Raw genomic sequence first — 16,163 nt, 5'->3', positions numbered from 1 at the left:
AATCTTGAGTAGACTACAATTATTTTCTCCATTTGATTCCAGGTCAAAATCTTAACCTGTGAGTTTCTGCTACCCTCCACATGCCTGAGCTCCTGTCAGGTGCCTCTAGGTACACTGAAAGCCAGTATTTTCCTGGAAGGCAGTTAAACAGAGAAGCAGCAGTAGAAAGCTGCTTAATTATTCATTTTCCATCAGAGTGGAAATGTCTTCAAGCAATCATTTTTCACTTCCTGGGGGACTCCAAGGATTTAGGAATTCAGTAAGTAGGTGTTTGTTCTGCTAATTTCCAAAGCTTCCCCTCATCTAACACTCATGAGGTAGCTTTGGTTTTAAAGCATTCATCTGTGTATGTGCTCAGAGGTAAACTCCAAATAAGACACCCTGTTAAAGTCCAACTTCAAGTATCAAGGTGGTTCCAAAACCTTCTAATTTCAGGGCGACATCCCAAGAACCCTTAGGTAACATGGCAAATCAGACTCTACTCAGCACATTCATAAAGCACTTGGAGAGTGTACTGAAGATAAGCAGAGTGGTACCCAGGTGTGTAAACATCACTATCCCATGGGAATTCAAAAGGGGTGTTGATATCACATGGCTTCCTGGGTGAGAGATGGGACATCCAGAGGACTTCTACAAGGAAAAGGAATGCGCCATCAGGAGGTGAGCAGGTGATTCTGGCTGTTCTGTGGGGACCAGTGACAAGCTGGTCAGCAAGCCAGGTTCCAGAGTGAGAAAGGACACATGGAAGTGACCAGGGGAAACTCACTGCAATTCGGGAAAGTGCTGGAACTGGACAGAAATGCCCACGCCTTGGCAGAATCAACTCTCAAGGAACCCAGTGCACACCAGCCTCAAATGATGTTTGATTCTCACTGTCACCTTCCCCTGGTCTGTTTTTAGTACGTTGGCCTCGGGGTCTTTCTTTTTGTCACCAGAGACATATGGCACAGTGTTGAGAAGAGAAAGGAAGTAGTACTCAGGAGGTGGGCCACAGGCTGGGAGGAGTGGGAACAGCATGGGCTCTACAGGAATTCAGATCAGGGATCGGGTTCCAGCCCTGTCCCTTATTAGGCACGTGATCCTGGGAAATACCCAAGCCCTGCGTGCCTCTGGTTCTACATCTGTGTAGTAGGTGTGATTAGACCCTTCCGCTAGGACTGTTGGAGTGTGTGCATGCAAGTGAAGCAGCTGGTTCAGGGCCTGGAGTAAATTACAAGTTTAATGGATAGCAGGTGGCTGTTATTTCTAATATTATTTGAGCCCAGACCCTACCACTCTGGGATTTTGTTGTTGTTCTCCAGGACTTATCAGAGAATATACAACTTAATAGGACATGGAATAACTAACCAAAAAGGGAAGTTTCATTCCTAAAATTCAGTAAGTATTGCCTCTTAGAGAATGTACTTCAAAATTTGGGTGTGCGACTTCCCCTAGGCGGATACAGCTCAAAGATCGTAGAATTTGAGTCAAAAACCAACTCCTTTACTCTCTCCCACATACCTTTCCATCCAAACCACTATTTTCATTCATTTTGTCAACACACGAAATCTTGCTTACAACTGGCCAAATTGCACGTGAGATAACCTCATTAGAATGCCTTTTTAAGAGTCAGCTCTGGTCCTCCCAGCCAGGTAGAAAAGTGCCTGGCCAGTGGCTTCTGGATCTCCATTCCGGGGAGATTCACGCTTCTCTCTCAGGAAACGCTTTCGGACGATGGGTGTCCATCACCTAGCTCTTGCGCTGTGTTCAGAAGCAATGGGAAAAAAAAAAAAAAAAAAGCGCAGAACACTTTCCAATCCTGCCTAGGTGGAGACTCCTCTCTGTTTATCCACCGTCCAAAAGAAACTCCTCAGAGCAGCTTTCCAACTCAGGCTTTTCTCTCACCGTCTGAGAATCTGGCCCTGGATCCACCCAGGATCCTTACAATCAGCTCCCGCAGAAGGAACTGCAGTTTCCCAAAGCCCAAAATGCCCCAGCTCAGGACATTTACACTCTACCACTCTCACCTGGAGCCCCACACCCTCACTCTCTCTTACTTTTCCTCTACATCTTCAGAGGACATCTTGCCACCTTGATTGCGTGACTGCAGCTCTTAGACTCTACAACCCTATGGGTAGGCATGAGTCTGGCTTACCTTAGCATCTCCACTACTAACTCAGGGCCTTCCAAAAAGCAGCTGCTCAGTGCATGGAGAAGAAAGGAGCCAGTGAACAGGAAGAATTCTTTATTCAGATTTAATTTCTCCTACATTCTCAAAGCAGCCAAGGAAATCCAGGTATGCATATATCTTTAAAAATGTTACAGAATAGACTGAGGTATAAGGCAAGAATTGACTATCTCGGCCGGGCGCGGTGGCTCACGCCTGTAATCCCAGCACTTTGGGAGGCCGAGGCGGGCGGATCACAAGGTCAGGAGATCGAGACCACGGTGAAACCCCGTCTCTACTAAAAATACAAAAAATTAGCCGGGCGTGGTTGTGGGCGCCTGTACTCCCAGCTACTCGGGAGGCTGAGGCAGGAGAATGGCGTGAACCCGGGAAGCGGAGCTTGCAGTGAGCCGAGATCGCGCCACTGCACTCCAGCCTGGGCGACAGAGTGAGACTCCGTCTCAAAAAAAAAAAAAAAAAAAAAAAAAAAGAATTGACTATCTCTTAATTTCTTTAGTTCTTTATCTCATCTATTTTACTGCTCATTTTTCACATTTCTAAGTAAATACTTATTCCACTGCTGTTATTATCCCAATTCACAAAATAGAATGGATTTCCCAATCTGAATGAAACACAAGACTCTTACTACTCAACTATATACACGGCACTATGTGTGACTACTGTCATTCATAAACTTGGATGCTGAAGTTCATTCAACCATTCCTTAAAAGGAACACTTGAACAATTCCAAAAGAGAACAAAGATAAATCTCCAAGTCATCCAATAGAACAGAAACCTACTACTGAGAATGCTGACTGCTCTCTTCAAACAGAGTGAAGAATGGGCCTCACATCACACGAGGCAGGGAAAGCTGCTGGACACGGTCCTTGAAGGTGCACTAGCCCAGCCCCCCTCCCACTGGCCTTGGCTGCAACTCATGTTCAGACTCCCTCTTCATCCTCTCTCAAAGCTGCTCCCTCCTGTCTCAAAGCTGCTTCACGCAGGGATGGGAAGAAAAAGCGAACTCTTGCACTGACCTTGATCACATACTCAAGGACTTTCACATAGCTGGTTTCAGCGAGGGCCCTTGGACCCCACAGGAACTCATAGCGTGCAGGATCACTGTAGGGCACCTGCCGGTACTCCAGGTACTTTTCCTGCACCAAATCTTGGGTGAGCAGCTTCCTGGGCTCCCCATAGGCACTGTGCTCCCTCCCATCATACACCTCCATCACATTCAGCTCTTCCCAGATTTCCTCCTCAGGAGCACGGCCGCCCTCCATTGCAATCATAACCAGGATGATTATCAGGAAGCCTGTCTTGGGCATGATCTGATTATCACCCAGCAGGCCGTCATAGGAGAGCCCCAGGCAGGTGACAAGGACATAGGAGTGGCCGGTGGAGTCTGCTTCCTTCACGTCAATGCCAAAGACCAGTTGCAAGGACTCAGAGGCTTTGCCGAAGATCACAGGAAAGCAGTGCTTGTAATTTTTGATGACTCTCTCCAGCATTTCTGCCTTTGTGACCGGCTCCCTGGCTCGATACTTGAGGAGCAGAAAACGAACCAAATCAGCCACCTTCTTAGTGAGTACTGCTCGGAACAAGGACTCCAGGACACGCGAGGTGCTTGGCCCTTCTTCTTCATGGCTGCTGGAACTCTCATTGGGTTGCCTCCAGCGAGGGAAGTTGATGGTAGTGGGAAAGGCGGAGGCTCCCTGAGGAGTCTGGGGGGGATCTGTTGACCCAGCAGTAGGCACCTCCTCCAGGGTGCCCAGGACCAGAGGAGAGGAGGAGGAGGCGGCAGCCTGCACACACACCAGCCCCAGGGCCTCTTGTTGGGCCTCAAGGGCTTCCTCAGGCTTGTAGTGCAGACTCCTCTGCTCAAGAGACATGATGACTCTGGTCAGGGCAGCAGGCAGGAGTGTACAGGAGCTGGGCAATGAAGACCCACGGGCCTGGAGAGAGAGGGAGTGTGTGAGAGGCCTCAGCTGAGAACTGAACCTTGGAGACTCTAATAAAGGCCTACTTACAGATCTTCTCCTTGGTGCTCCTCTGTGGCCTCCAGGGAATCCTGTCCTCCAGGTTGGCCTGTCCCCTGAAAACCTGAAGGAGGAAGTGAGAGGGCACTCAGGGTACAGCCGGCCAGCAGAGGTCGATTCTACAGGACTGACGGTAGGGAGGTGAGGCCAGACTCTGTGGAGTTCCATGTGTCCTGCGGCAGGCGGGGCCCTTGGTGTGCATTCAGGGCAAACGTTGACTGCTGGCACAGCCTGTGCGTCCTCTGCTCTGTGATCTGAGGACACTGTCTCAAACCAAGGCCTCACTGCCTGGTTCTTGGAGCTCCTGGAAGAGGAATCCACGGGCCCTCAGGGTGCAGACTGCAAGCACAGCCCTGGGCCCTCAGTGCTATTAGGAGGGTGGGCTGGACTCTGTGACATCCCCACTCTCATGCGGTGGATGATCCCCTCTGTTCTCACGCAGGGCCCTTGCATTTTTCCTGGCAGGACCTGGATCCCACCCTTTTGCTGGTCTGAGAAATCCAAATAAAGAGCTCACATCCATGATAAGGAACAGAAAGACAGGAGGGGACCCACATCTGGCCACTCGGGCCTAGGTCCTCGGGGAAGGACAGCAAGAGATATCAAAATTCATTGGAATTAATGTGTCCTGGGTGAGGCGCCTGTTTGGTCCTCACCTTGACTCCTGGCAGGGCCTGGGACTCTCCCTCTACTGACCTGAGTGAAGCCTTCTCAGATCAAGGCCTCCCCCTCCCTGACATCAATGATCCCAAGATAAGAGAGGGACCTTGGCAGACGACCCAGCCCATGCTCTCTGGGGTGACAGCAGGGGCAGAGCTGATTTCTGTGCGGTCTCTGTCAGTGTTCTGGCCCTGGGGTATCCTCAATCCTCCCTCATGTTCCTCACCCAAATGCATGGCAGATCGTAGGACTGCTCTGTCTTTAGACCAGATGGGGGTCCCTATGTTGACCCGAGTCACCCTCTGAGAACAAGGTCCTCACCTCTCTGAGATCTGGAAACAGGAGTAAGAAGATGCCACACCCTGGGTGAAGTGTCCAGGGCTGACCCCTTTGGTTCTGGGGTGAGGATTCCAATAGCCTTGTCTGGCTCACTCATCTTTATTCCTGCCAAAGCCTGTGCTTCCTCAACCCCCAATTCCCTGAGATGGGTAGACATCCCCCCTTTACCCCAAGACCCCATCTCCTTGCGGGCTCCCCAACTTCCTGCCTGTGGTACAAGTGAGACTAGAACATACGGCCATCCCTGATCTGGTCCCCCTAGAGCTACAAAAAAGAAACAGCCATACTCTGTGGAGCCAGGGATATCCCCAGTCCTTGTGAAGGGGGCACATCTTGGGTTGTATGGATCCTGGAACTCCTTCCTCTGTTGACCTGAGGCCCCACTTCTCAGACCACAGCTGTGTCCTGTCACCTCAAAAGATGCAGGAAATAAGGGCCATATGTGGCCACCGTGCCCTGGACCTCTCAGGGCCGAGGTCCACACTGATCTGGATTCCAAGGTCCCCTGAGTCTTCCCTCCTCTTCCTCCTTGTGATCCTGGCAGGGCTGGGTCCCACCCCTATGCTAATATAAGTCCCCATCATTCTGATTCTTGAGGCCAAAAGTGGCAGCCTCAGTCTCAGACAGGGTTGCGGTGTCCTGGGGTGCTGGGTCCCCTGAGGCCTCCCTCATCTCCCGGTAGGGTCCTTCCTCTGCTCCCCTGAGGCCCTGTTCAAGCCCCTTCCCTCCATCAGCTTCGGATGGGGACATCAAGATCGAATGCCTAGTCGCCATTCCGGGGGCTTCCGTGGGTTGACTGCAGGGATTCTGCCAAGATGAGGTTGGGGTTGGGGGGTGGGTATGGGAATGTGAGTGGGGTGGCGGTGCAGATGAGGAGACAGGTGTGGGTGGGAAACCCTCAGTTCCCTCTCAGGGTCCTGACCTTAATGCCGGGAGGATGCCTGGACCTTGATGCCTGGACCCTGCCCTCTCCTGACCAACACTGCCCCAGTCACATAAGCTCTGATTACAGAGTTCCCTCTGGGTGAACTGGCAGTGGGGCAGGGGGTGGCCCAGCTGAGATGTTTGCCCTGGCTGGGTGGTCCAGGGTTGGCAGCAGGGGTGGTGTTGGATCATTTGGGAGCCGTCTACCTGGGGTGGAGGCCTCCTCAGTCCTCCCTCAGCATCTCACCTTGCCTCCTCCCAGAGCCTAAAACCACTCCCCTCGGTGGATCTCAAGCCACCCCTCAGAACCATTAGATGAACCTGACTTCTCTCAGATCTGTGAGGTGCAAGTCAGTGGTGTCACATCGGGCCATCCAGGGCTTCCCTGGGTTGAGAGCAGGGGCAAGCCGGATTCTGCCAGAATGAGGGAGCGGATGGGAGTGGGGCGCATGAGAGAGATGAGGGTGGGGCTGGGGGGAATGAGAGTGGGGTGGCAGAAGGGTTGGAGCTGGTGCTGGGGGTGGAGGGTTGTGGTCAGGTGACGGAGTGGGGGTAGGGGATGCGGGTGGAGGTGTGGCTGAGAAGATGGGGGTTGGGTGGGGAATGGGAATGTGAATGGGGTAGGAATGGGGATTGGAGTGCAGTCTTGGGGGCCCACAGCCCTCCCTCTGGGTCCTGACCTTGATGCCTGGCAGAGCCTGTGCCCTGCCTCTCCTAACCAGTCCTGCCCCGGTCACAACAGCCTCTGACTCCAGAGCCTGGGGAGAAGAACCTGGTGTCTCTCAAGGCTTATGGAGCAGGGGTCTGGGGGCAGCCCAGGCTGAGACGTCTTCCCTCGGGTGGTCCAGGGCTGGCAGCAAGGGTGGCGCTAGAATATTCTGGGCTCTCTATCTGGGGTGGCGGGGTCCTCAGTCCTCCCTCAGCCTCTCACCTTGCCTCCTCACAGCGCCTGGACCCGGTTCCCTCGGCCGAACTCACGCAGTCCCTCAGACTGGGAACCTCGCTTCTCTCTGCTCCCCAATGCGCAAGTCAGTGGCGTCACATCCGGGCACCCGGATGTTCCCAGGCGGGAACCGGATCCTGCCCGGGTGGGGGTGGGAGTGGGCGTGGGCGTGGGGGTGGGGGTGGGCGTGGGCGTGGGGGTGGGCGTGGGCGTGGGGGTGGGGGTGGCGGTGGCGGTGAGCGTGGAAAGGCAGGGCAGATGGGAATCAGGGTGGAGGGATGGGGTGGGGGATGTGGGATGGGGTGGGAATGGCAATGAAGTGGGGGATGGGTCACGGGAGTGGGCATTGGAGTGGGGGTTGGGTCACGGGAGTGGGGTCTTGGGGACCCTCAGCCCTCCTTGAGAATCCTGAGCGTGATGTCTGGCAGAGCCTGGATGCTGCCCTCTCCTAAGCAGCCCTTTCCTGGTCACATGAGCTCTGACTCCAGAGTCCCCAGTGGCTTAAGCAGCAGGGGGCTGGGGGTGGCGCAGCCTAAGAAGTCCACCACCAGGTGGTCCAGGGCTGGCAGGAGGGGCGGCGCTGGATTATTTGGGGCCCTCTATCTGGGGTAAGTGGGTCCTCAGTCCTCCCTCAGCGTGTCACCTTGCCTTCTTACAGAGCCTGAGCCCGCTTCCCTCCACCGATCTCAAGCCACCCCTGAGACCGAGAACCTCGCTTCTCTCTAACCACTAATGTCCAAGTCAGTGGCGTCACATCCGGGCACCTGGGCTTCCCTGGGTTGAGAGCAGGGGCAGAACCGGATTCTGCCTGGATTGGGATGGGGGTGAGTGTGAAAATGTTTGGATGGGTGGGGTAAAGGGAGGCATTGGGGGTGGTAGGGGAGGGATGCCAGTGGTGCCTCGGGGCTTAAGTCATGATGGTGGTGGTGGTGGTGGTGGGCGTGGGTTGGGGGACTCTCAGTTACCCCTCAGGGTCCTGACTTTGATGCCTGGCAGAGTCTGGACCCCCATCTTCTGCCAATTGTGTCTGCTCCTCTCCCACCAAGTCTCTGGCCCCCAATCCCATGAGGTGGCAGTGGGAGGAGGGGTGTGATCGGGTCGTGGTGACATTGCCAGGGTCTTCCAGGGCTGACAGGAGGGCTGAGCTGGATTCTGTGGCCTATCTACGTCGGGAGAGTGGACCCTCAGTCCCCACTCAGGAGGGCCCTCCTCCTGGCTCCTGGCACTTTGATGAAGTGGTGGTTGGGAGATGCTGTTTCTGCCACCTCTGAGCATTTGCCCAGCTGCACCTATTGCAGAGAATGGCTGCGGGTCCCAGGCCAGGTGCTCCCTGCAGAGTGGCAGCTCCCGCGATTGTAGTGACCTCTGAGAGAAGACGCACACCTTCCCACGGGGGCTCCTCCCCAGTCAGAGCTACACTTGGCAAACCTTTTGTCCTCAAAGTAATATGTTTTACGGCCGGGCACGGTGGCTCACGCCTGTAATCCCAACACTTTGGGAGGCTGAGGCGGGCAGATCACTTGAGGTCAGGGGTTCAAGACCAGCCTGGCCAACATGATGAAACCCCATCTCTACACAAAATACAAAAATTAGCCGGGTGTGGTAGTGCTCAGGAGGCTGAGGCGTGAGAATCGCTTGCACCTGGAGGCGGAGTTTGCAGTAAACCGAGATTGTGCCATTGCACTCTAGCGTGGGCCTCACGACAGAGTGACACTCTGTCTCAAAAAATTTTAAAAAATGAAAAAGAAATACACTTCACGTATCTTCCAAGGAGATATATATATATATTTCTAGGAAAGAATACCTACCAGTAGTATGCATGATTCACTCTTATATCCTATTGTACTTCTTTTCCATTCTTTAAGTTCTGTTGAAACAACTTTTTTTGAAACACAATTTCTCACCCACTATGTTAGTGTCTGGTTGTTATTAGCGGAACTCTTGATCCATACTGTCTTATAAAAGCCCTGTTTTGTTTTGTTTAGTTTTGTTTTTTTGTTTTGTTTTGTTTTTTGTTTTGTTTTGTTTTGTTTTGAGACAGAGTCTCACTCTGTCGCCCAGGCTGGAGTGTAGTGGCGCGATCTTGGCTCACTGCAAGCTCCGCCTCTTGGGTTCACGCCATTCTCCGGCCTCAGCTCCCGAGTAGCTGGGACTACAGGCATCTGCCACCACGTCCGGCTAATTTTTTTGTATTTTTAGTAGAGACAGGGTTTCACCGTGTTACCCAGGATGGTCTCGATCTCCTGACCTCGTGATCTGCCCACCCCTGCCTCCCAAATCCTGGGATTACAGGAGTGAGCCACCATGCCCGGCCAACCAGCCCTGTTTAACCGGTGTCCTGCTGTTGCCCTAGGGCTACTAGCATCATGTTTTGAGGAGCTGCCTCAGATTGTGTAATGAAGTGAAGTGGAAATTGGAAAACTTTCATTCTAAAGTTTTGTTAACTGCAGTCTAGGCAGGCTACAGACCTCCCCAATATCCCTGCTGCCAATCCCCCTCCAACCGAGACTGCAAGTGTCAAACACAATTACCAGTTCAACAGTCTTCAGCATTACCCAGGGCTTTCTCTATTTTGTTGCTTAGATTTTGTTGCTGATATTGTGTCTTTCTCCTTCTTTTTCTCTTCTATAATTTTCCAGGGTTGATTTGTGAAGCAGAGAACAGCAGCCCAAGTTTGATTGTCATGTTGGCAGCTACAGGTAAGACATAACTTGTATATAATTGAAGGAAAATTGACATTTTTACAGTGTTCTCTTTCTCATCAATGAATATGTTATGCTCCTCTATAATATGTATGTGTATATGTGTGTGTGTGTGTATATATATATGCATAAATATGTCTCGGTTGGAGGGGGGTTGGCAGCAGGGATATTGGGGAGTTCTGTAGCCTGCCTGGACTGCAGTTGATAAAATGTTTGAACTCACATACATATGTGTAGAAAGATAGATAGATGATAGATAGATAGATAGATAGATAGATAGATAGATAGATAGATAGATAGATAGATGGCATCTCGCTCTGTCTACCTGGCTGGAGTGCAGTGACACTATCTTGGCTCACTCCGCATCCCAAGTTCCAGCGATTCTCCTTCCTTAACCTACCGAGTAGCTGGGATTACAGGTACACGGCACCACACCCAGTTAATTTTTGTATTTTTAGTAGAGATGGAGTTTCACCATGTTGGCCAAGTGTGTCTGGAACTCCTGACCTCAAGTGATCTGCCCGCCTCAGCCTCCCAAAGTACTGGGATTATAGGCGTGAGCCACCGTGCCCAGCCTCCTGTATTAATTTCAAACTCCTTTTACTTGAATCTGTCAGTATACTGTGATAGTTGCCTCTATAAGGACCTTCTACATTTTTGCTAGGCTTCTTTTCAGGTAATTCTTGGATTTTGATGCTATTGAAAAAGGCATATTGTCTATTGAGTGTTCTAGTTACTGATTGCTTTCATCTGGCAAAGATTTTGATCTTGCTATTGTAATCTGTTGTACACCTCATTCGGAAAGCCCATTCACTTGACTCTTCCACATGCCTACTCCTTTGAATTTTCAAGACTGATAATGTTGTTATCGCTAAACATCATATATTTTTTCCAATATTCATGTTCCTTATTTATGTTGATATTTATAGCTCTGACTTTGTGTCTCAATACTGATTTAAAAGCTGGAGATAATACCCTACATCTAATTAGTTTCCCTCTCTTTAATAATAAGTCTTCGAACATTTAGCATTTATGCATATTTGCTGTTGATTTTAGTAAATGGAAATTCTCTTTCAAAAGAAGTTAACTAAATATGTTTACCTTGAACTCATATTGAATTTCCTTCAAAAGCTTTTCCTATACCCAGTGACATGAGCACATATCTTTTTCTTCTCCATTTTGTATGTAAGGAATTACAATGAAATACGTTTCTTTTTTGTAATCTTGAACCATATTTTCTTTCCTTGGGCAGAGCCTGTTCATTTAATATGCTAATTTACGTAGGATATGTAGTGTTATGTATGAGAGCTTCCTTCGTGTGTTTCTTTCCATGGGGATGGGGGTGGTCCTCATCTGGTTTTTGTATCCAGGAGGGCTAGTCTGGGAGATGGAATTGAACAATAGTCTATATTTTGTGTGCCTTGGAAGAGTTGAGATAAGATGGTAGGTAGTTTTTCCTGATCATTTTGTTCAATCAGCCTCCAAGACCGCCTAGACTGGAACATTTGAGGGTGGCTTGAGCTGTGAATACTGTACTGTATCAGTTTGTATAGTTTAATTTTTCCTTTTATTTTTGGACCAATTTGGAAATTTATTTTATTTCTGCAAAGTGTTCAGTTTCACATAGGATTTCACTTTAAATGGTGTGAAATTTGCGATAAAACCTTTCCATTAGGAAGCGCCTCAAAAACCTTGAATAATAGAATAACATAATGAACTCAGAACACCTGGTACTCAGCATCAACAACCTTCAATACATGGCACATCTGGTTCCAGTTCGATGCTCACCTACTTGCATCTCAGCTGCCGGAATAATGTGGAGCAAATCTAAGACGTCATTCCATTTCATCTCTAAATACCTCAATATGTTTTCCTGGAAGTTAAGGACTTCATATTAACTAAAATCCCAAAACAGTTTTCATTTCTAAAAAAATTAAATGATTATCAGATGTTCAACTGATTTACACACTTATCTGGCAGACTTAAACTTTATAAAAATATGTTTATTTGAATGAGAGCCCAAACATGGTATTATACAGTGATGTTTTTGTCATTATAACCCTTAACTTTTCCGCCATCTGTAGGTCCCCTCTACTGGACCTGTTTCCCTGCCATTGTTTTGTTGTTGTTGGAAAGAAACAGATCCTGCGTTCTCTTCAGTTTTCCATAGTCTGGGTTTTGCTGAATGCAACACTGTGATATCCTTTATCATATTCCTCAGCCCTTCATTTCTAGGGTTACAAGATGCTCCTGGTTCATCTTGTTTATGCCCTGCCCCAGTGCTAAACTAAGCCATTTCTCCAATGGTCTGGTTCACTTCATTGGGAAACGGTTCTAGAAATCGACATCTGGGTTCTAGGTGTGCTCCTTTCTACCGGGTAGTTTTTAGTCATAGGCTTCTCTGCTGAGAACAATGAAATATATACTTGTATATATCACGTATATACACATCTGTTAAATTTATATATGTAAACATTTGCCTCTATATTAAATTAAATACGATTTTAAACTGAGATCTTCAACTCTAATCCATTACCACAAGGATCATTCTAGCTTCCTCTCCTTGTTTATCTATAGTCTACCCCTCCATCCATGAGAAACCTGTCTCCCATCGTCCACCATCCATTTAGTTAATAGTTTAATACCGGCATGCATCTATAGCAGATTCGGATTTGGTAACCCATAACGTGCCTCCGTGAGAAAAAAAAAAAAAAAAAGCAAAAAAACTTGTATCGGTTAGAGTGCAGTACTTCTGTGTAGCTCCTTTGGCCTTTAGTCTTACAGATTCCACTCATTTTCAACTTTATTAAGACAGTAATAATGACCTCATAATTCCCCCCACTTGCTTCGCTGAGGTAATTTCATACATTTATCTAGGTTTGTGTGTGTGTGTGTGCATGTGCGCAACATTCTGCATTCTGTCCTACAATTTTTCCAACCTCTTAAGTTATTTTTTAAATTTGCACACGTTAAGCTTTACTTTTTGTGCTGTAAGCATCTATGGGTTTTGAAAAATGTCTGGTGCCCTTGTCTCTGTCCATTTGGGCTGCCCTAACAAAAATACCATAGACTGGGTGGCATATAAATGACAGAATTTTATTTCTCATGCTTCTGGCGGCTGGGAAGTCCAAGATCAGGTTCAACATTTGCTGACAAATTTTGTGTCTGGCAGGAACCTGCTTCACAGTTCATAGACAACTTTCTTTCCTGTGTCCTCACATGGAAGAAGGGGCAAGGGATCTCTGTGGGGTCTGTTTAATAAAGACACTAATGCTATTCATGATGGCTCTGCTGTCATGATTTAATCAGCCCCCAAATACCCCACCTCCTACGTATTACCATCACCTTGGTGTTAGGATTTCAACATATGAATTTTCTGGAAAGACAAACATTCAGACCTAGGCAACCCTGTATCCACCATTGCAGTATCATGCATGGTAGTTTCACTGCACTAATAAGTAGCTTGTGCTTCTCCTATACCCCCTTGGCTCCCACTGATAGGTTTATGATATCTGTAATTTTGCCTTTTCCAGAATGTCATATAAATGAAATCTTATGCTATCTAAGCTTTTCAGACTATATTCTTTCATATAGCAATATGAGCATAAGACTCACCCATGTCTTTGTGTGGCTTGTAACGTATCCTTTTATTGACTAATAGTATCTCATTGTATGGTTATGTCATGTTTTGTTATCCATTCACCTAATGCAATTTATCTTGGATGTGTCTATTTTTAGTGATTATAAAATAAGCTGTGGTATACATTCATACACAAGTTTTTATGTAGAAATAAGTTTTAAAATCAGCTAGATAAAATGCCTAGGAGTATGATTGCTGAATCTTATGATAAGACTATGTTTAGTTTTTTAAAGGAAATGCCAAATTATCTTCCAAAGTCATTTTGCATTTCTACCAGCAATGAATGAAAGTTTCTGTTGCTCCACATTTTCACTAGCAATTGGTCTTGTATTTTTTTTTTGGTGGGGGGTGGATTTCAGATATTCTAGAAGATATATAGTGGTGTCTCATTTTAGCACACAATTCTCTAATGACAAAGGACGTTCAGCACTTTCAATCTGTTTATTTGCCATCTGTGTATCTTCTTTGGTGAAACATCTGTTCAGATCTTTTGACTATTTTCAGTTATTTTTCTATTGTTGAGTTTTAAGAATCCATGTATATATAGAGACATGTTCTTTGTCAGAAATGTGTACTACAGATGTTTACTCTTAGTCTGTAGCTTTTGTTTTCATTCTGTTTACAGTGTCTTTTGAAGAGTATAAGACTTTTATTTTAATACACTCTAATTTGGCAATTTTTTCTTTCATTGATCATGATTTTGTTGTTGAATTTAAAAGCACATCACCAAACTCAAACTTACGTAGCTATTCTCTTATGTTTTCTTAGAGAAGCTATATAGTTTTTGCATTTTGCATTATCTCTATGATGTATCTTTGGTTAATTTTTGTGAAATACCTAAGGATTTGTGTATGATGTTATAATTATCATTATTATTGTTTATGTATAGATGTCTAATTATTCAAGCTCCATTTGTTAGAAAAACTATACTTTCACCATTATTGCCTTTGTTGTAAATCACCTGACTATATATATGTAGGTCTATTTCCTAGCTCTATTCTGATTTATTAATCTATGTATCTATTCTTTGTTAATGCTTATGTCCTCCACCACATTCATATTTTGAAGCCCTGTTTCCAAGGGTATCCATATTTGGAGATTAGGCCTCTAAGGATTTAATTAATTTTAAAAGAGATCATAAGGGTGGCCCCTTGATCTCACAGGATTAGTGAGCTTATAAGAATGGACACAAGAAAGCATTCTTGTGCCTACATGAGCACTCCCTACCCCATCTCCATGCACATGCACAGAGGAAAGGCCAATAAAGGACATAATTAACAGAGGGCATCTACAAGCCAGGAGTAAACCCATTGCCAGTAAATGACCACACCAGTCCTTGACCTGGAATTTCTAGCCTCCAGAACTGTTAAAAAAATTTCTGTTGTTTCACGTACTGACTCGATGGCATTTTGTTATGGCAGCCAAAGCTGACTAAGGCATAGCCCCAGATAACAGAATATTTCTTCTGTTTTCTCCTAGAAATAAAATGATGTTGACGTTTAGGTCTATGGTTCATATTGAGTTACACTTTTTTATTGTGTATATCTTTTTTTAAATTTTACTTTAAGTTCTGGAATACATGTGCTGAAAGTGCAGGTTTGTTACATAGATATACATGTGCCATGGTGATTTGCTCCACCTATCAACCTGTCATCTAGGTTTTAAGCTCTGCATATATTAGGTATTTTTCCTAATGTTCTCCTCTCCTATCCCCCAACCCCACAACAGGTTCCAGTGTATAATGTTCCCCTCCCTGTGTCCATGTGTTCTCACTGAGTTACATTTTTATATGGTGCAAGATATGTTTGGTGGTTAGCTTTATGTGTCAACTTGTCTAGGCTATAGTACTCAGTTGTGTGGTCAAACACTAGTCTAGATGTTACTGTAAAGGTATTTTGTAGATATGATCGACATTTGCAATCAGTTAAATTTAAGTAAAGCAGTTTACCCTCCGTAATGTTGGTGGGCCTCATCCAACTAGTTGAACATCTTAAGAGAAAAAAACAATTATTCCTGGAAAAGGTATTCTAACACAAGACTGTTATATAAAAATGCTGTGTGAATTTCTAGCCTGCTGGTCTACCTTACAGATTTTTAACGTACCAGACCTCATAATCCCATGAGATAATTCCGTATGTATCTTTCTCTGTTCTGTCTCTCCCTTTTTAGATAGGTATATAAATAGATAAAGTATGTATTGAAATTTGGGTTTGCATATAGATATTGCATTAGTCTGTTCTCACACTGCTATGAAGAAATATCCAAGACTGGGTAATTTAACAGAAAACAGGCTTAATTGACTCACAGTTCCACATTGCTGGGGAGGCATCAGGAAACTTACAATCATGGCGGAAGGCAAAAGAGAAGCAGGCACCTTCTTCACAGGGCAGCAGGATGGAGTGAGTGCAAGCAAGGGAAATGCAAGATGCATATAAAACCATCAGATCTTGTGACACTCACCCATTATCGTGAGAATAACATGGAGCAAACTGTCCCTGTGATCCAATTACCTCCACCTTGTCCTGCCCTTGACCTGTGTAGATTATGGGGATTAAAATTCAAGGTGAGATTTGGGATAGGAGACACAATTGAACACCGGACACCTCTTGCAGATGCTATTACATGAAAAGTGATATTAAGCATTTATTGAATGTTTAGGTAAATATTAGAAAAATTCAGCAAACAAAATATTTTACTGCTTAAATCAGTCTTTAGTTTTACCAATTTCCTTCGTAAGTTTTGTTTACAACACGGCCATTTCTTTTTTTTT

The 16,163-nt window shown here is 46.5% G+C and overlaps 1 protein-coding gene across 1 annotated transcript; it reads right to left on the bottom strand.

The window, feature by feature from the left end:
* Positions 1-3,087: 3,087 nt before the first annotated feature.
* Positions 3,088-4,070, bottom strand: LOC102144551 (melanoma-associated antigen 1). The gene has a single exon (XM_005594886.4). The coding sequence runs from the start codon at positions 4,036-4,038 to the stop codon at positions 3,088-3,090; it is 951 nt and encodes a 316-aa protein (XP_005594943.1). The 5' UTR covers positions 4,039-4,070.
* Between the last annotated feature and the right edge of the window lie 12,093 nt (positions 4,071-16,163).

This window comes from Macaca fascicularis, chromosome X (assembly GCF_037993035.2).
Source record: "Macaca fascicularis isolate 582-1 chromosome X, T2T-MFA8v1.1".
In the NCBI taxonomy this organism is placed as follows: Eukaryota; Metazoa; Chordata; class Mammalia; order Primates; family Cercopithecidae; genus Macaca; species Macaca fascicularis.
The sequence above is the reverse complement of the archived record's forward strand: the minus strand, read 5'-3'. Positions and strand labels throughout refer to the sequence as shown.